This window comes from Rattus norvegicus, chromosome 10 (assembly GCF_036323735.1).
Source record: "Rattus norvegicus strain BN/NHsdMcwi chromosome 10, GRCr8, whole genome shotgun sequence".
Classification (NCBI taxonomy): Eukaryota; Metazoa; Chordata; class Mammalia; order Rodentia; family Muridae; genus Rattus; species Rattus norvegicus.
Genome location: NC_086028.1, coordinates 10,977,117 through 10,992,500, shown reverse-complemented (window position 1 = coordinate 10,992,500; position 15,384 = coordinate 10,977,117). Strand labels below are relative to the sequence as shown.

Genomic DNA, 15,384 nt, shown 5'->3' with positions numbered 1-15,384 from the left:
GCTCCTGCCTCTTGCTGTCCAACATGTAGTCACTTTCAGGTATTGTGTCATCCTGCATCAGCCTGTTCTCGTGGGAGGCCAGCAGCTCCCTGCCCCGTTGCAGACTGTTCTCCAGGCGGTTGGCAACATCCACCCTAAGAACACCGGGCAACATCCTATGTGTAGGGATCAGGTGGCCCCTTGACCCCACCATGACCACCCTCCAACTGTCTACTTGTCACCTACTTCTCCTGGGCTGCTTCTAGCAGCTGTACCAGTCGCTTATATTTCTGGTTGGTATCTTCCACCCGGGTCTTCAGCAAGGGTGTGGTGCCACTGCCCGGGAGGGCCTGCACGAAGGCCTCACACTCAGCTGTGCGCTGTATCTTCTCTGGCTCAATCTGTAGCAGCTCATTGGTAATGTTCTACAGGGATCAAGACCGCACAGGTCAACCACAGCCCAACAGTTCTCTTCCTTCAAGGATGTGCCCTGGGGCAGTGAGAGTGGCTGAGAGGCTCACTTCCCTGGGGTGTTTATCGGGGGCCCAATCACCAGCCTGGCAGTCTGTAGGCTTCTTTGTTTTGGGGTGTAAATGTGCACATTCATGGGTGGCTATATGTATGAGGTCACCCTCAAGTATTCCTTGGGAGCCATCTCTTTTATTTTGAGAGGAGGGGAGGAAGGGAGAGGTGGGGTGAAGTGTGTTGGTGTGAGTATAAATGTGGAGTCCAAAGGTCAGAGTCTGTTCTCTCTAGATCACTATCTTGTCTTCTAAGACAGGGTGTCTCACTAAGAGCAGTGCTTACTGATTGGCTAGACTTACTGGCGAGTAGTCTTCATCCAAAGTCAGATTTAAGGACCAGTGCAACCATGCTGGGTTTTAAAAATAAAAACAAACAAACAAAAAAAAAACAAAACAAAATAAAACAAAACCAAGAACAAAACCCCCCAAAAAATGGGCTGGAGAGATGGTTCAGTGGTTAAGAGCACTGACTGCTCTTCCAGAGGTCCTGAGTTCAATTCCCAGCAACCACATGGTGGCTCACAACCATCTGTAATGAGATCTGATGCCCTCTTCTGGTGTGTCTGAAGACAGCAACAGTGTACTTATATATAATAAATAAATAAATCTTAAATAAAAACCAGCCATGGATGCTTGGGATCTGAACTCAGCCCTCATGGTTGTATGGGGGCACTTTATAAACTGAGCCTCTCTTGAGCCCCTCCCTTGTTTGTTTGATTTTGAGGTTTCTTAGTAGGAACCGGGGCTTGTCAATTGGGCTGGCCAGCTGGCAAACCTCACTGATCCTCATGATCCCACCTCCTCTGCAGTGGAATTAATTATGGGGGTGTCCCGCCACGCCCAGCTTTTAATGTGAGTGCTGGTATCTGAGTTCAGATCCTCCTTCCTGCCTGTAAAGCAAGCACTTCCCTGACCAATCTCAGTCCCAGGGTCTGTGATTTTAATGAGGATCTGGTACGAGTGAACTGTTAAAGTCTGTAACTCAGACAACAGCAGGCTGCCACTGGATACTGGACACTTTATCTACCCTTCATGAAAGGATTCATGGAATCTTGGGCAACCTGCCATCCCATGCCTCCGCAGAGCTAGGAGTCTTGTCATCCTCTTGGCCTGTGCCCCTGTGCCTCTGCCCCTCACTCTTGTGCCAGGTACTGGACACCACTGAATTTTTCTGACTCTAAAACAGGGGTGGCAGACCCTACCACGAAGAGTTGTCAGCAGAAGGACATGAGAGTAAGTAGTGGTGAACGGAGACATAGACACCTTGCCTGGTGTAGCAGCTCAAGTGAGGACCAGCCCATTTTACTTTAGAATGGTCTGAACTGGGCAGTGGTGGTGCACACCTTTAATCTCAGCACTCAGGAGACAGAGGCAGGCAGATCTCTGAGTTTGAGGCCAGCCTGGTCTACAGAGGGAGTTCCAGGACAGCCAGGGCTACACAGAGAAAGAGGAGGAGGAGGAAGAAAGAAGCAAGGACGAAGGAGGGAAGGAGGGAGGGAGGGAGGGAGGGAAGGAGAGAGAGAGAGAGAGAGAGAGAGAGAGAGAGAGAGAGAAAGAGAGAGAGAGAGAGCCCCCAAGCAGAAGTGAACTGGATCTGCAATTCCACAGCCAATCCACATACCTCTTGCCCACAGCCTCCCTCAGCAGGGACCTGCTAGGACCCCAGTTCCTGCTGTCATTTTGGCCATGATACCAGGCTGAAAAGCCACTCAAAAGCAGAACCAGATCATATCTGGGGGTATGCCTGAGTAGCAGGAAGGGCATCTAGTTAGAGCCTGATCCTTGAGACAACCCTCCACTACCTCTCTAGTTATCCAACACCTGTGCTTTGAATGTCCCAAGACCCCACCGAGGTAGAGCCTTGAGCAGGAACCCCAGCCTGGCAATACCTTGAGGTGCTTGGCCCGCTCAGCACTATCTTCTATTGCCCGTCCCTGCTCAAGGGGTGGCCGTAGGATCCCCGTGATAGCCTTCTCCTGCCGGTCCAGGTCACTGGCCACTTGGTCCAAGCCAGCCAGCAGCTGTCGCCCCTGAAGATCGGAGGCATCTGTCATAGGGAGGGCAAGTCAGGGACAGAGAAGGAGCACGAGGCCCTGAAAGCCAGCCAGGCCGTTGGGCTGGCCTGGCTTCCCTCTCTCAGTCCTCTATCAGATACCTGTCACCCATGCACAGCACAGTCTAGTTCAGCCCCCCTTCCACGTCCCTGACTCTGTACAGGACACCCTGATACTCACCTCCAGGGTTCTCTGTCCTTAGCACCTCATGCCGCTGCTGGAGCGCGTGTTTGCTCCCGGCCGCCTTCTGCCGCACACTCCGGTACTGGCTGCCCAGGCTATGAAAGCAAGAATGTCCTGGGGACCCTGGCCTCACGCCACCCTCCTAACAGGTCCCCAGCCTGGCAACAGCCCATGGGAGCCAAGAAGCTCCTTGGAAGGGTTTTGAAAAGTCAAAAATACTATGCGGGGGTGACAAGATGGCTCAGTGGGTGAAGGTGCTTGCCACCAAGCTGATAGCTTGAGTTTGATCCCCGGAACCTACATGGTAGAAGGAGAGAACCAACTCTAGCAAGTTGTCCTCTGACTTCCACAGGTGTACTGCCCCACGCACATGCGTCCCCTCCTCGAAGAATCTCATCTGCTTGTGTCTTTCCCCCTCTCCTTTACCTTCCATTGCAAACCCCGCTACCTAAAACCATGTCACTTGTGGGTGCACAGTGGGTGTCGGACAGATATGAGGAGATGAGTAGTACAGACATCCCCTTGAGTCTACTCATTGAGCAAAGTGTCCTCACATGACTGACTGGCTGCCGCCTGACACTGACATCAAGGGGCCAGGGCCCAGCAAGGCCAACTCACAGATCTTAACAAAATGAAGTGCTGAAAGATTGTGAAAACAGAGAGGAAGGGTGGGGGACCTACTGAGTGCAAGTGAGGGCCAGAAGCAGGACACAGGTGGGATGGTTAAGCCTTTCAAAGGCCCAGAGGCACTGAGAGAACTCACTTGCTGTACTGGCCCCTAGCCAGACATCCAATTCAGCAAGCCAACATAGCCTGCCACCCATCCAGGCGCCTTTAAGGGAGGCCAAAATGAGAGGTTTGTGTCTCATCCCATCGGCTACTAAGAGGGCAAGAGCCCAGGTGTGGGTCCGCCCTCCTTCTCTCCCTCCTTTGTTTCTATACCTGTCCGAGAGAGCCAAGGCCTCGGGGTCGGTGGGGGGAATGATGAAGCAGACAGCTGGGGCCATCAGCTTCTTCCCAGTGCTGTCTGTCAGCTCCCAGCTCTCCCCGTTGTTCTTCTGCAGCGTGTAGCTGTAGCCCCGGGAGATTAGGCCCTGGTGCGAACAGACCCAACATTTCAGATTCTCTCAGGCCTGAGAGCCGGAGGCTCTCTGTCTGCCCCACGGCCCTCTTAACTCTTAGACACAGAGAGTCTTAGCCTTCCTCTGACTCAGGCCTGGCAGAGTCAGCACAAACGGAACCCTCTTGACCACCAGCTCAGCCCCGATCTCTGTTTAGGCTTCATTTTTGTTTTCGTGATAAGGTCTCGCATGACCCTAGCTAGCTTCAACTTTACTCTGTGGTGGAGGACACGTTGAACTTCAGATGCTCCTGCTTTTAATCCCAGAGTGATGGGTTTACAGGCGTGTGCCGTCATCCACGTCTGGTTTGTGCAGTGCAGGGCCTCGTGCATCTCCAGCCCCCCAGCCTCGCCTTAGGGAACCATCCCCACCCATGCCTAGTTCAAGTGGGTCACCTCCTCTATCCAGTCTCCGGATGGACATATGACTGAGGCCGGGCCAATGAGAAGCTGACATTCCCAGCCTCAGGAACTGGTTAGAGGTGGCTGTAAACATTATAAAATGGGCCGGCGAGAGGCTTCCCTGGGATTCTAGCTAGAATGGCTAGGGTGGTTGAGCTGGTAAGAAAGATGAAGGTGGGGCAGCGGGGGAAGGGAAAGGGTAATGGGGTGCATATCCACCCCCCAGGAGAAAGGGTGGACAGAGTGACACCCACGAGAGATGATTGCTTGTGGTCCCAGCTCTACCTGTGCCACCCCTAAGACTTCTGTGCTGCAGGTCCAGACTGACTAGGGCTCCAGGTAGTGACTGACCTGGTCACCCTCAAAGTCACAGAGGGCCTCCACAGGGATGGGCTTGAGTGGCGTCTCACGCCGGTACTTGAGTGGCAGCACTTGCTGCCCTCGCTTCTGCAGCCCCCGCACCACATCCTCATACTTGTCCAGAGCCTTCTCCTGGTCCTGGAAGAGCAGCACAGCACCAGGTAAGGCCATCGTCCCATCCATGACCCAGGAGGAGCACGAGGCGGGCACTGGATGTGGTCAGCTCAGGTCTGGGGAGGGAGGTGTGGGCACCTGTCCCCAGCCTGGCAGGGTACCTCGCATGCCATCACTCACATCCAGCTCCCGAAGCAACAGCTCTATCTGATATCGGTCTTTGAAGTCAGGGCTGTATTTCTGGTTCAAGTCTGAGTCCACCTTGCGCAGCAGTTCCTGAGCATCCTTCATATCTTTGTGAAACTGAGGGAGACCAGAGGGCACCGTCAGAGATGGGAAGGTACCACAAGCACCCTGACGGCTGGCTACGGATGCACGCTTATTCCCTAGGTGACGCTGAGCCTCCCACTCTCCCTAAATCTGTGACATGGCCTGTTTGAGCCTGTTTGACTCCCTCTTCAGCCTGGCTCCTCAGGGGGAAAAGCTGGCTCCCCAACACCCCACCTCCATCTTGAGATGCCATTAAGTTCAGGCTTTCTCTCTGTGTACCGGAAACACCCTAACAATGCAGTTATATGCAAACCGTCCCCCAAGGACCCTCTATATGACAGGTGCTTTACAAACATCTCACCCAGTGAAACCACCAGGTGTAAGTACTTCAGGTTTGCACGATAACAAAATCACCCAACATTACATCTCTCAGGAGCTTTCTGTACCGTTTAGCAGCACCTAACCATGCTTTAACTGTATGCCTTGCAAACTGCCTCCTCCTCTTGTTCTGGGAAGTTCCCTTGCCCAGTTTTTGGTTCATTAACTCTTGACTCATTTATTTTCAGTCATCCCCTTGGCTGAACACTCGGACTGCTGCCCCGAGGAGGACTTTTTGCACCTCTGTGAAGTTCCGTGTTGCTCAGAGACTCCAGCAAGAGTCACGAGGTACCCCCTGAGTTCAAGTTTCAGTCTTAAGACCCTAGATCAAGCAGGCCTGTGGACTCTGTCATCCTAGCCACTCAGGAGGCTGAGGTAGGAGGATCACAAGTTCAAGTTTGCCACTTAGTAAGAGGGTCTTCCAACAAAGATAAAGGGATGCTAGAAATATAGCTTAGAGCTGGGGCCTGGCCTGGCTTATGTGGGGCCCTGGACTTGATTGCTAGAAAAGGGAAAGTATGAGGAAGACCCTACATGATGACGATTTCCTACAGTTCTTATTTCCCATGAAAACACGAAGTGTCTATGAATAGATAGGTATGCAAACGGGTGCCCACCTGGACAACAGGCTTGGCCATAAGAATAAAAACGTGCTACACTGAGATCGGGCCACCATGCTTAGTGAGAAAAGCCAGACACACAGGGCAAGAGGCACCGTTCTGTATCCTTTATGCTCACTCTAGCTGATACCAGGCAAATCTAGAGACAGGTCAGAGGTCATCAGGCTGGTGTGTGTGTGTGTGTGTGTGTGTGTGTGTGTGTGCGCGCGCTGGGGGCGGGCACTCAATTTCTATTTGTCTGATGAGAAAGTTCGGGAAACAGGGGTGAGGTTGTCCTATATTATTGATGTAATAAATGGTACAGTAGTGAAAAATGAATTGGGCATGGTGGTGCTACTCTAGAGGCTGAGGCAGGAGAATGGTTGGGAGTTTGAATGTAAGGACAGTCTGGACTAGATATTGAGGACTTGTCTCGAAAAAGGGGGGTGGGGTAGGAATGTTAGTTTTCTTGAAAGGGGAGCTAAAATAGCAAGGCTTATGTTTTGTGCAACTCTGCAAAATTAAACCCAACAAGTGGAGTTAGGTTTCAACCCAACAGGAGGATTGGGAGTCAAGTTTATCCTCTATCACACAGATAGTGGTTAGCCTGGGCTACATGAGATCCTACGTCAGAAAGTCAAAACCCTGGGCTAGTGAAATCTCTCAGCAGATAAAAATGCTCAATGCACGATGACCTGAGTCGAGTCCCCTGATGCCATGGTGGAGACACTCACTCACGGAAGCTGTCCCCTGACCTCCACATGCATGCGAGGGGCTCCGTATGCACCCAGGGACTCCTGAACCCTACACGCGCTGCAGCCAGGCAGGTACCCACTTGGTGATAGTCTTCCATGTATTTCAGGTGGCTCTCCTCACAGATGAGCAGGTTCAGGTACTCCTTCCACTCCGCGTGCACCGCCTCCATGTGTGCCTGCCGGGAAGACGAGAGACCCATCACTGCAGCCTAGACGCCTGGGCTGTCAGGAGAGGGACTGATAGAAAACCAGGCGGGGCGGGAAGAGGACGGGAGGTGCCTCGCCTATGAGGGAACTGTACCTCAATGGAGTTCCTCCCCGGGTGCTCGGCTGTCAGCAGCTGGTCGCCTTCAGTGTGCAGTTTGTTGATTCTCTCTTCTTTGGCCTCCAGGTTCCGGTTGATGAAATTCTGTCAGGAAGCAGATGGGGTCAGCGCCCAACTTGGCAGCCCTGTGCCCCGCTCCATACCTGCACCCGGCCTGTGCCCACCTCGTACTGGCGCCGGCGGCTGGGGTAGTCGAGGTTGCGGTCACTCCAGTCATACTGTATGCGGCCCTTGGCTTGCTGGTCCAGCCAGTACAGCTCATTGGTGCAGCGCTGCATGTAATCCTGCAGCGAGCTCAGGTGCTGCTGCCGAGCCTGTGATGCTGCCTGAGGGGTGAGAACGAGGCGAAGACGCGGGCTGGGCTTCCTTGCCTGCCTCCTACTACTGCCAACCTGCTACTTCCCAGCCAGTCCCCCAACCCCTGCTAAGTCACCTGATCCTCCGAAACATTCACTTGCAGGTGTTTATTGAGCACCAAGTAGGTGTGTAGCACGGTTTTAGGCACTGAGGACACACCAGTAACAAAGAACAAAGATCCCAGTGGTACTGATGTCTCCTTGAGGCTTCGGTTTGCCATCTGGCACATAGCTAGCACTCGATAAACACCAGCCATGCCTTCCACATTTGCTTTTTTATCATTAGTAATTTATTTACTCACTTGAGGCAGGGTCTCATGTAGCCCAGGATGGCCTCAAACTTGTTATGCCCCTAAACTCCTGACCCTCTTGCCTCTTTTCTCAGGTGCTAGGATGACCTGTGTGCATCCCCATGCCTGGGCTTTATTTGGAAATAGGGGTGGAACCCAGGGCTTCATGCTTTCTAGGGCAAGCACTCTCCAAACCAAGCTATGTCTCAGCCGCTTATGCGTGCCCATAGAAGCATCTGGAGGCACTCAGAGCTAGGAAGGGTTAGGGAGGAGTAGGAGGCTTGCACTTTGTTTGGTAGAAAAAGAATGACAAGCACGCACGTCATACATGCAGGTACTTGTGCACACACTGCCTGGACCATACTCAAATTGCATGGCATCAGCTTGGCATGTGGCGATGCTACGTGAAGAACTGAGCAGGGCTTAGCGTAACTCAGATGGCAGAACGCTGACCTAATAGGATGCACAAAGCCCTTGTTCCATCCCTGGCACCTCACAAACCACTGTGGTGACACTAGAGCTGTCACTGTTAGAGCGGTGTGGCCTCAGCCCATAAGCCTCCCGCCCTATCCCGCCTCCCAGGGCTTCTCACCAGCAACTTCTGATACTTGGCTTGGAGTTCGCTGTTCTGCTCCTGTGGACAGGGTCAAGGGCTGAGGTTAGACCAAGTGTGCCCCCTCTCTGCCCCATACCTCCACAAAGACTCCACCACATACACACCTTGTCCTTGGCCAGGTGGGGCCCGATGGCTTTGACTTCATTGTGGAAGATGTTGTGTTGCTCCACCTGGCTGTCCACCAGAGGAAGGTCAGTCCCAAAACTCTGGCTGCTCAGCTTGTCCTGGTGGGTGGGTGAAGAGACACCAGGACAAAGATAAGGCTTTGGAGCAGAGCCGGCCTAACCCTTGGAAGCATGGCTGTCGGTCCCTGGCAGGGCAGGGTGTGTGTGCTTTTTCCCTCATTTCTCTGGACTGAGTGGTGGCAAGCATCTCTCTGGACCACTGCTAATGCTCCTGTATTATATATGTCACCCCTTAATCTCATAGTGACCTGTGGGCCCCTGTTTTCATTTTACAGGCAGACATGTGAAAGGAAGTCTCTTCCCCAGGGTCACACTGCTAACAGCTGCCGAGACATGCCACAGGACACCCAGCTACGCCCGCCACAAGCTTCGCCTTGGGGGAGACAAGCTTCCCCAGCCTGCCCACATAGCCTTGTTAGGACACTGGCAAGGTAGGCACGAGGGGGCATGGTATAACTAGTGGGGAACCGAGGTCTGGCTGTGTGACTCCAGGCTGCGTACTGTCCTTCTCTGAGCCCCATTGTTCTCAGTTATACAACTCCAGAGGACTTCATAATGCTGTCCCCTACTTAGCAGGGCCGAGGTGCTGTGGGGTGACCCTGCTCCAGGCCATACCAGTTTCTCATCCACCAGTGCATCCCAGTTGACCTTCGGGTCAGCCTCTCTCACTGCCAGGCTGTACATCTGCTTGTGTTTGCCCCGCAGGTTGGTCACACGCTCTTTCAGCTGGCGGATGCTGTGTGTGGGAGAAGCTACCATGTTAGTGGTCATCAGGTAAACCTCGGCTTGAGCTTCAGGTCAGTGCCCTGGAGGACAGGGGACAGTGACTGTGGGCAGCAGACTAATTCTGAATCCTGTTGTTCTTCCAATCACGTTCCCACCCTCTCCTCTCCTGTTTCCTGAAAGGCTACTATAGAAGGTCTTGGAAGAAATGGGCAAGACCACTGTTCACTGGAGCACACGCCCAACCCAGGCACAGGCAGGGCTGTGTCACATAATGACAAGCTTGGGGGACACAGAGCATGGAAAGACCCCTAAACCATGGGGTGCTGGATCACCATGTTGAGCTGCAGCGTGACCATAAGCTCAGGTAACACGATGGCTGGCATTGAGTCTTGAAGCAGGGGGATCGTCAGCCCTCAAAACCTCAGTCACCAGTTACAGCCTGGCCATTAAGTAGAACTTAAGGCCTCTGGCGTGCAGCTTTGGGGTTCGCTTGCCCTGTGTAACCCTTACAGGAAAGGGGGCCTGAGGGCTGTCGCTCTCCGGTCCTCCTGCCTAGACCCCAGCCTAGCACGCTCACTGGGGACTACACAGAAAGGACTTACTCCTCGGCGATCATGTCCCCCTGTGGGTGCTTCATGTGCTTGGCGATGGCTGAGTCTGCCTCCAGTACGTACAGCAGCTTTTCTGAGTCAGACACATTCTGCAGGGTCGCGTCCCGGTGCTCAGGGAGCTGCCCGTCTTGCATCCGGGCCAAGTCCTGAGAAGGAAAAGAAAGGGTAACAGTGGAGACTCAAGAGTCCATAGTGATACCACAGGGTCTGAGGGGCAGGGCCAGCAGGGGCTCCTCTGGCTTTGTCCAGACCGGCTCTCATCAAACAGCTTGGCACGGAGACACAGGAGTAAACAGTCCCACTGGTGTCTAGGCATGGCTCTGCCTGTCTGGTGTTCATAGCACAAGTTGGGAGACTGCCCAAAAGGCAAGCTGGCAGACACCCCACAGGCACTAGAGAGGGAACAAGGGGACCCACATTTGCTCCAGAGTTCAGGGAGACACTTCTGAGGCGCTAACATAAGCTAGGATGAAAGACAGAAGAAAAGTGTGTTCTAGGCAGAGGAGGCAGCCTGTGCAAAGTCCCCGAGGAAAGACAGCAAGCCACAACTGAGGGACCAGCAGATTAGTGGAGGCAGGGATGTGAGGGAGACCAGAGCAGAGTGAGGACTGTTCACATGACCTGTGGACCCAGAACACAGAGGGACCCCAAGGAAGGAGCCAATCACATGGCTTCTTTTATGCCTAAGTTGAGGCTTCCAGGAGCCATGCAGCCGGCCGTCAGCAATAGGGTTGGGCTGGCCACAGTGGTGATAGAAGGAAAAGTGGGTGGGTAGATATTTAGAGAGAGAGAGAGAGAGAGAGAGAGAGAGAGAGAGAGAGAGAGAGAGAGAGTGTGTGTGTGTGTATGCATACAGAGGCCACTAGGGGGCGTCAGATCCCCTGAAGCTAGATTTGCAGGCAGTTGTAAACTGCCCATCGTGGGTGCTGGGAACCAAACCATGATGTGGGTGCTCTGAGTGAGCAGCAAGTGCTATTAAATCCTTGAGTCATCCCTTCAACCCTAGGGCAGTGCTTCTAGACACAGTCTGTCTACTCCGGCAACCATGAAGCCTGGCTGTGTGTTTAGCACCAAGCTGGTGTCCAGGGATGGATCCCTAAGGGTCTCAGAGTTCATAGAGAAAGCGAGGATGTCAGTGAGTTAGACTGAAGGTAGGATAAGCAACACTGGGATGCCCACAGCAGTAAGGCCTCCTGCGGGCTGGCTGGCAGTGGGCTTCCCATCTCTAGCTGCCTTCAGAAGAGGAAAGTCGAGGCTGAGGAGCAGTTCAGTGTGTAGGTGCCTAACAGGTGCAAGGACCCGGATTCCGTCCGAGCAGCCCAGAAAGCAGAAGAGAGAAACTGTGCTGGGGATGCCTCCCAGCGGCAGAAGTAATTCCCCCAGGAAAACAAGACTGGCGAGAGAAACATACACAGTGATGGGGTGGGGCTGAGGTGGGGGGTGGGGTGGGGAAACACAGTGACCAAGAGCATGGGATTCCACTAAGGTAAGAAGTGCCAACAGGCAGACCCAAGGGCGGGAGGCAGAAAGGCAGCTGCTTGGCACGGGGCTACGGAAGGTCATGAGTAGAAACGGCAGAGAGAGCCCACTGACACCTGTCTGTGAGACCACCACGAAGCTCTACCGAGATTCTAACAATACTGGGTGGCACACTGGACCACATACATCTTGTAAGATGTAAAGCAGCCATCACTTTTAAATGTGGGAGGAAAGGTGGTAGGAAGGTGATTTCGGCACAGGAGGGACTGAGGGGGAAGAATTACATTCAAGGTCAGCAGCCAGTATATAACAAAACCTTATTTCAAAAAAACAAAAAACAAAAAACAAAAAAAACAAAACAAAAAAAAAAAAAACCCACAAAGGAAACTGGGGTTGGAGAGGTGGTTCAGTGTTAAGGCCAATGACTACTCTTTCAGAGGACCTGGCTTCAGTTCCTAGCGCTCACACAACTCACAGGATCCTCCAATTCCTGTGGACCCAAAGCCCTCTTCTGACCTCCCTGGGTGTGAGGTCATGTGATACACCAACATAGATTCAGGCAGAACAGCCAGACATACACAACAGAAACAAGTAAATCTTTAAAAATACAGAACGAAACTCAGGAAGGTTCCTGGTAGGATTGCTCAGTGGGTGGGGCATCTGCCCCCAGGCCTGATGAACCGAGTTCAATTCCAGGACCTACATGGTAGACAGAGAGAACCAACTCCTACAAGTTGCCTTGCACTCTTCATATATGTGCCATGGTGTGAGCACACGTCACAAGCAAACAAACAAATAAATCTAAAACACAAACAAAGGGAGGAAGGACAAGGAAAAGAACCAGACTCAGTTATATCATCAGTTCAAAGCCAGCCTGGGATTCGAGGGACTGTCTGAAAGGAGGAAGAGGAAGAGGGCAGAGCTGAGGACATGGAGGTGCAGCCCAGTGGCAGTGTGTGTGCTTAGCAGGAGAGACCTTGGGTTCCCTCCTTCGGACTGGGACAATAAGAATAAAACCAGAAATACCTAAAGGAAAAGAGGAAGGACGGATGAGAGACGGCCCAGTCAGGTGACAAGAACTCAGCTCTTGTGGCTGAGGAGATGGGATCCAGGCTTCCCATCCATGACTACCTGGGGAGATGGAGCAGGACGGGAGCCAGGCTCTCCCGGTGGCCTGGAGCTGAGGCTGTGGAGTGCAAGGCCCGTGGGCCAGGTGTTGCTGACCTGGGGCAGGCAACACACCATGCTTCCTGGCTTGGCGGAATATTATTTTCTCAGTCACCCTGGGCCCCACAGTGTCAAAGATTAATGTTTCAGAAGCAAATCTGTTAATCATTACTGGATCCTACAGGTGAGTCTGGGGTGGGAACACCTCTGACTGAGATGAGGAGACCTGCTTGGGGACACTGGGTGGGTGACTAAGGGCTTGAGCCAGCCAAACTAATGAACAGTGAGTTGGTGGGGAGCTGTGGAGGGGTCACCTCTAGGGGGTGAGCGCCAAAGGCTTTCTAGAAAATTCCCAACCAGGTATTCAATCCTGCCCAGGTGACGATCTACCAAAGCACAGATCCACAGGGGTGAATTCACAGATGGAGGTCACTTCTGGGGCCCTGATTGAATGGTCCTTCGGGCCAGAGGAACTAATAGGGCCAGTGCATGTCAGGTTCGCTGATGGACAGGTAGGAGAGCCACGTGGTCCAGGGTGGGCACCGGCAGTGTTGGGGGAGACACTACAGAGGAACTCCGTCTGTCCTTCAGGCCTGTCTGCACACAGGACACGTCACTGGATAGCGATATGCAGGTTGTGTAACGCAGAGACAGAGTAGGGGAGTGGCCGGGGGAAGAGAGAGCAGGGGCATTGCCTAAGGTGAAGGGCTCCCTGCCAATGGGGAGGAGGCCAACATGTGGCCCTATAAGCAGTTCAGCTATGCTACTCAAGTATCTCTCGAGGATTTAAAACAGAAAGTTCAGGAAAACACTCAGGCGATACGATACCTTCTACAAATGAGAGGAAGGAAGGAAGGAAGGAGGGAAGGAGGGGGAATGGGAGAGAGAAGAAAGGACAGAGGAAGGAGATGACTTGGCCCATGTACTCTTCGAAAAGTGGCGGCTGGTTTCTTCTTTTCAACTTTGTTCTGTTGAAATTAAGAAGCTGCTCAGAGCCTGTCAGAGGTGGCAGAGGCCTTTAATTTCAGCGCTCCGGAGGCAGGGGCGGGAAGATCTCTGTGAATTTGAGGCCAGCCTGGTCCACAGAGTGACTTCCAGGATAGCCAGGGCTACACAGAGAAACCCTGTCTCAAACAAAAAAGAAAACAAATAAAAAAGAAAAAATGCTGCAGCCCAGGGTTGGGCTGCTCAGTGGTATAGCATCTGCCTAGTGTGCACTCAGTCCTAGCTCTGTCCCCAGCACTGCATGCACACATGCACACACGCACACGTGCACACATGCACACATGCACACATGCACATGTGCACATGTGCACACAAGCACAGGCAGGCTGTTACTGTCTGAGTCATCCCCCCAGCAGACACACAGGCAAGCAGGAACCTGCATATTCTCATATTTTCTCATATTCTCTCTCTCTCTCTCTCTCTGTCACACACACACACACACACACACACACACACACACACACACACGCCAATGCCCACATAACAGGATTCTGGAAGATTTTAGGTTCCCACAGCATATTGTTTATATGACCTAAAAATGTTAGTTATGAGCACACACTATTCTGGTTGTGAGGAAAAACAGACACATCCCACTAAGATGATTTTCATTTAGGAAAGGAAACAAATAGAACACCATTGCTGGGTGCCAGGAGAGGGGATAACAGAAAATTAAAAAAAATCCCAGTGGCATGTTGGGAGGGAGAGGTACTCTGAGAGGTGAGAGATAGAGTCTGAGGATGAGTGCTCAAGAATTCCAAGTGGGAGGAAGGCAAGCACACTTCTCAGTCCCTGCAGGGCTATCCTGGGCCAGGACCTCCCTGGCTTCCTGACCCCAGTGGCCCTACTTGCCACCTCACCCCTACTCTATCCTCTGGGTGCTCTGGGCCGTCTGTAGACTGGCCCTGGGAGTGCTCACCTGGTCTCTGGAGGCAGGAGCAGCCACAACAACGGCTAGAGACAACAGTGGGGCCTGGTGAGCCATGACTTCCCAACCCTCGGTTCCATACTGCTCAGGGCTGGGTCTTGGTCATCTGGTGACTAAGATGCCAGATGAAGCATAGCTCCTGGCTACACTTGAATTCCAGACAAACAACAACCCACGCTAGAGTGTAAGTGTGGTAGGAACAGTACCAGGACCCGCTGACACTCAGAGACACTGTGCTCTGAGATCCAAATGTAGTCTGGCTTTCCTGCTCACTTTCTTGGCCCAGCTTAGCAGTTCCACTTACAAACACTCCTGGGGCCAGCTGTCCCTGACTCATTGCCAGTTCTCTTGGCACCTCATCCAGAGGGCCAGAAGAGGGCTTGCCTAGCAGGACTGATGCCAATGTCCTGAGTTTCACCCCCAGCGCTGGGATTGCGGGGGTAGGGGAGAGGAAGAGTAGGAAAGTGATATGTATTCCCCAGCAAAGGAGGAATTGTCCAGATACTGGAGGTACGCTGGGAGAATGCCCCCGGTGTCTGAGTGGAACTTGCTAGGTTTCCTGGAACCTGCAACACCCTGGGAGGGAGTCATACAGTGGAGAGATAACTCAGTGAGTTCAAGTGCAGATCCTAGCAGAGGTTAGGCAGATAAGAGTTCTCACAAGTGGAGGCTCCACCCAGGGGAAGCTCCACCGAGGAGAAACTTTTGATCTTCCTTGAGGACAGTGTAAGCCAAGGAATTATTACTAGGTTGCCAAGTCACCACCATCCGTTTTTCTCCCAGTGCAGGAACTCAACATCCCTGAAGCGCTGGGCTGGGCAGGTTCTTTTCCTCCGCCGGCCGTAGCTGGACTGAGTACTGCAGGCTCTAGATGCCAAGAGCTGTGCTTGTAGCAACCACAAAGACTCTGGGTGTGGGTGAGCCTGGAATGGTGTTCCTGAGTGAAGACTACGATGGAGAA

At 52.9% G+C, this 15,384-nt stretch overlaps 1 protein-coding gene across 1 annotated transcript in view; it reads right to left on the bottom strand.

The window, feature by feature from the left end:
• Ppl (periplakin) overlaps positions 1 to 15,384 on the bottom strand; it is a 45,648-nt gene that overhangs the window by 10,535 nt on the left and 19,729 nt on the right. Inside the window, exons 3-16 of the mRNA NM_001106976.1 lie at positions 9,839 to 9,993; positions 9,126 to 9,246; positions 8,430 to 8,549; positions 8,302 to 8,343; positions 7,228 to 7,389; positions 7,040 to 7,147; positions 6,819 to 6,914; positions 4,917 to 5,039; positions 4,614 to 4,760; positions 3,683 to 3,834; positions 2,738 to 2,835; positions 2,393 to 2,550; positions 226 to 404; positions 1 to 134 (exon numbers count right to left, since the gene is read on the bottom strand). The exon at positions 1 to 134 is cut by the window's left edge and continues 5 nt beyond it. Coding sequence (NP_001100446.1) covers positions 1 to 134; positions 226 to 404; positions 2,393 to 2,550; positions 2,738 to 2,835; positions 3,683 to 3,834; positions 4,614 to 4,760; positions 4,917 to 5,039; positions 6,819 to 6,914; positions 7,040 to 7,147; positions 7,228 to 7,389; positions 8,302 to 8,343; positions 8,430 to 8,549; positions 9,126 to 9,246; positions 9,839 to 9,993 — 1,795 coding nt within the window. The remainder of the gene's footprint in view (positions 135 to 225; positions 405 to 2,392; positions 2,551 to 2,737; positions 2,836 to 3,682; positions 3,835 to 4,613; positions 4,761 to 4,916; positions 5,040 to 6,818; positions 6,915 to 7,039; positions 7,148 to 7,227; positions 7,390 to 8,301; positions 8,344 to 8,429; positions 8,550 to 9,125; positions 9,247 to 9,838; positions 9,994 to 15,384) is intronic.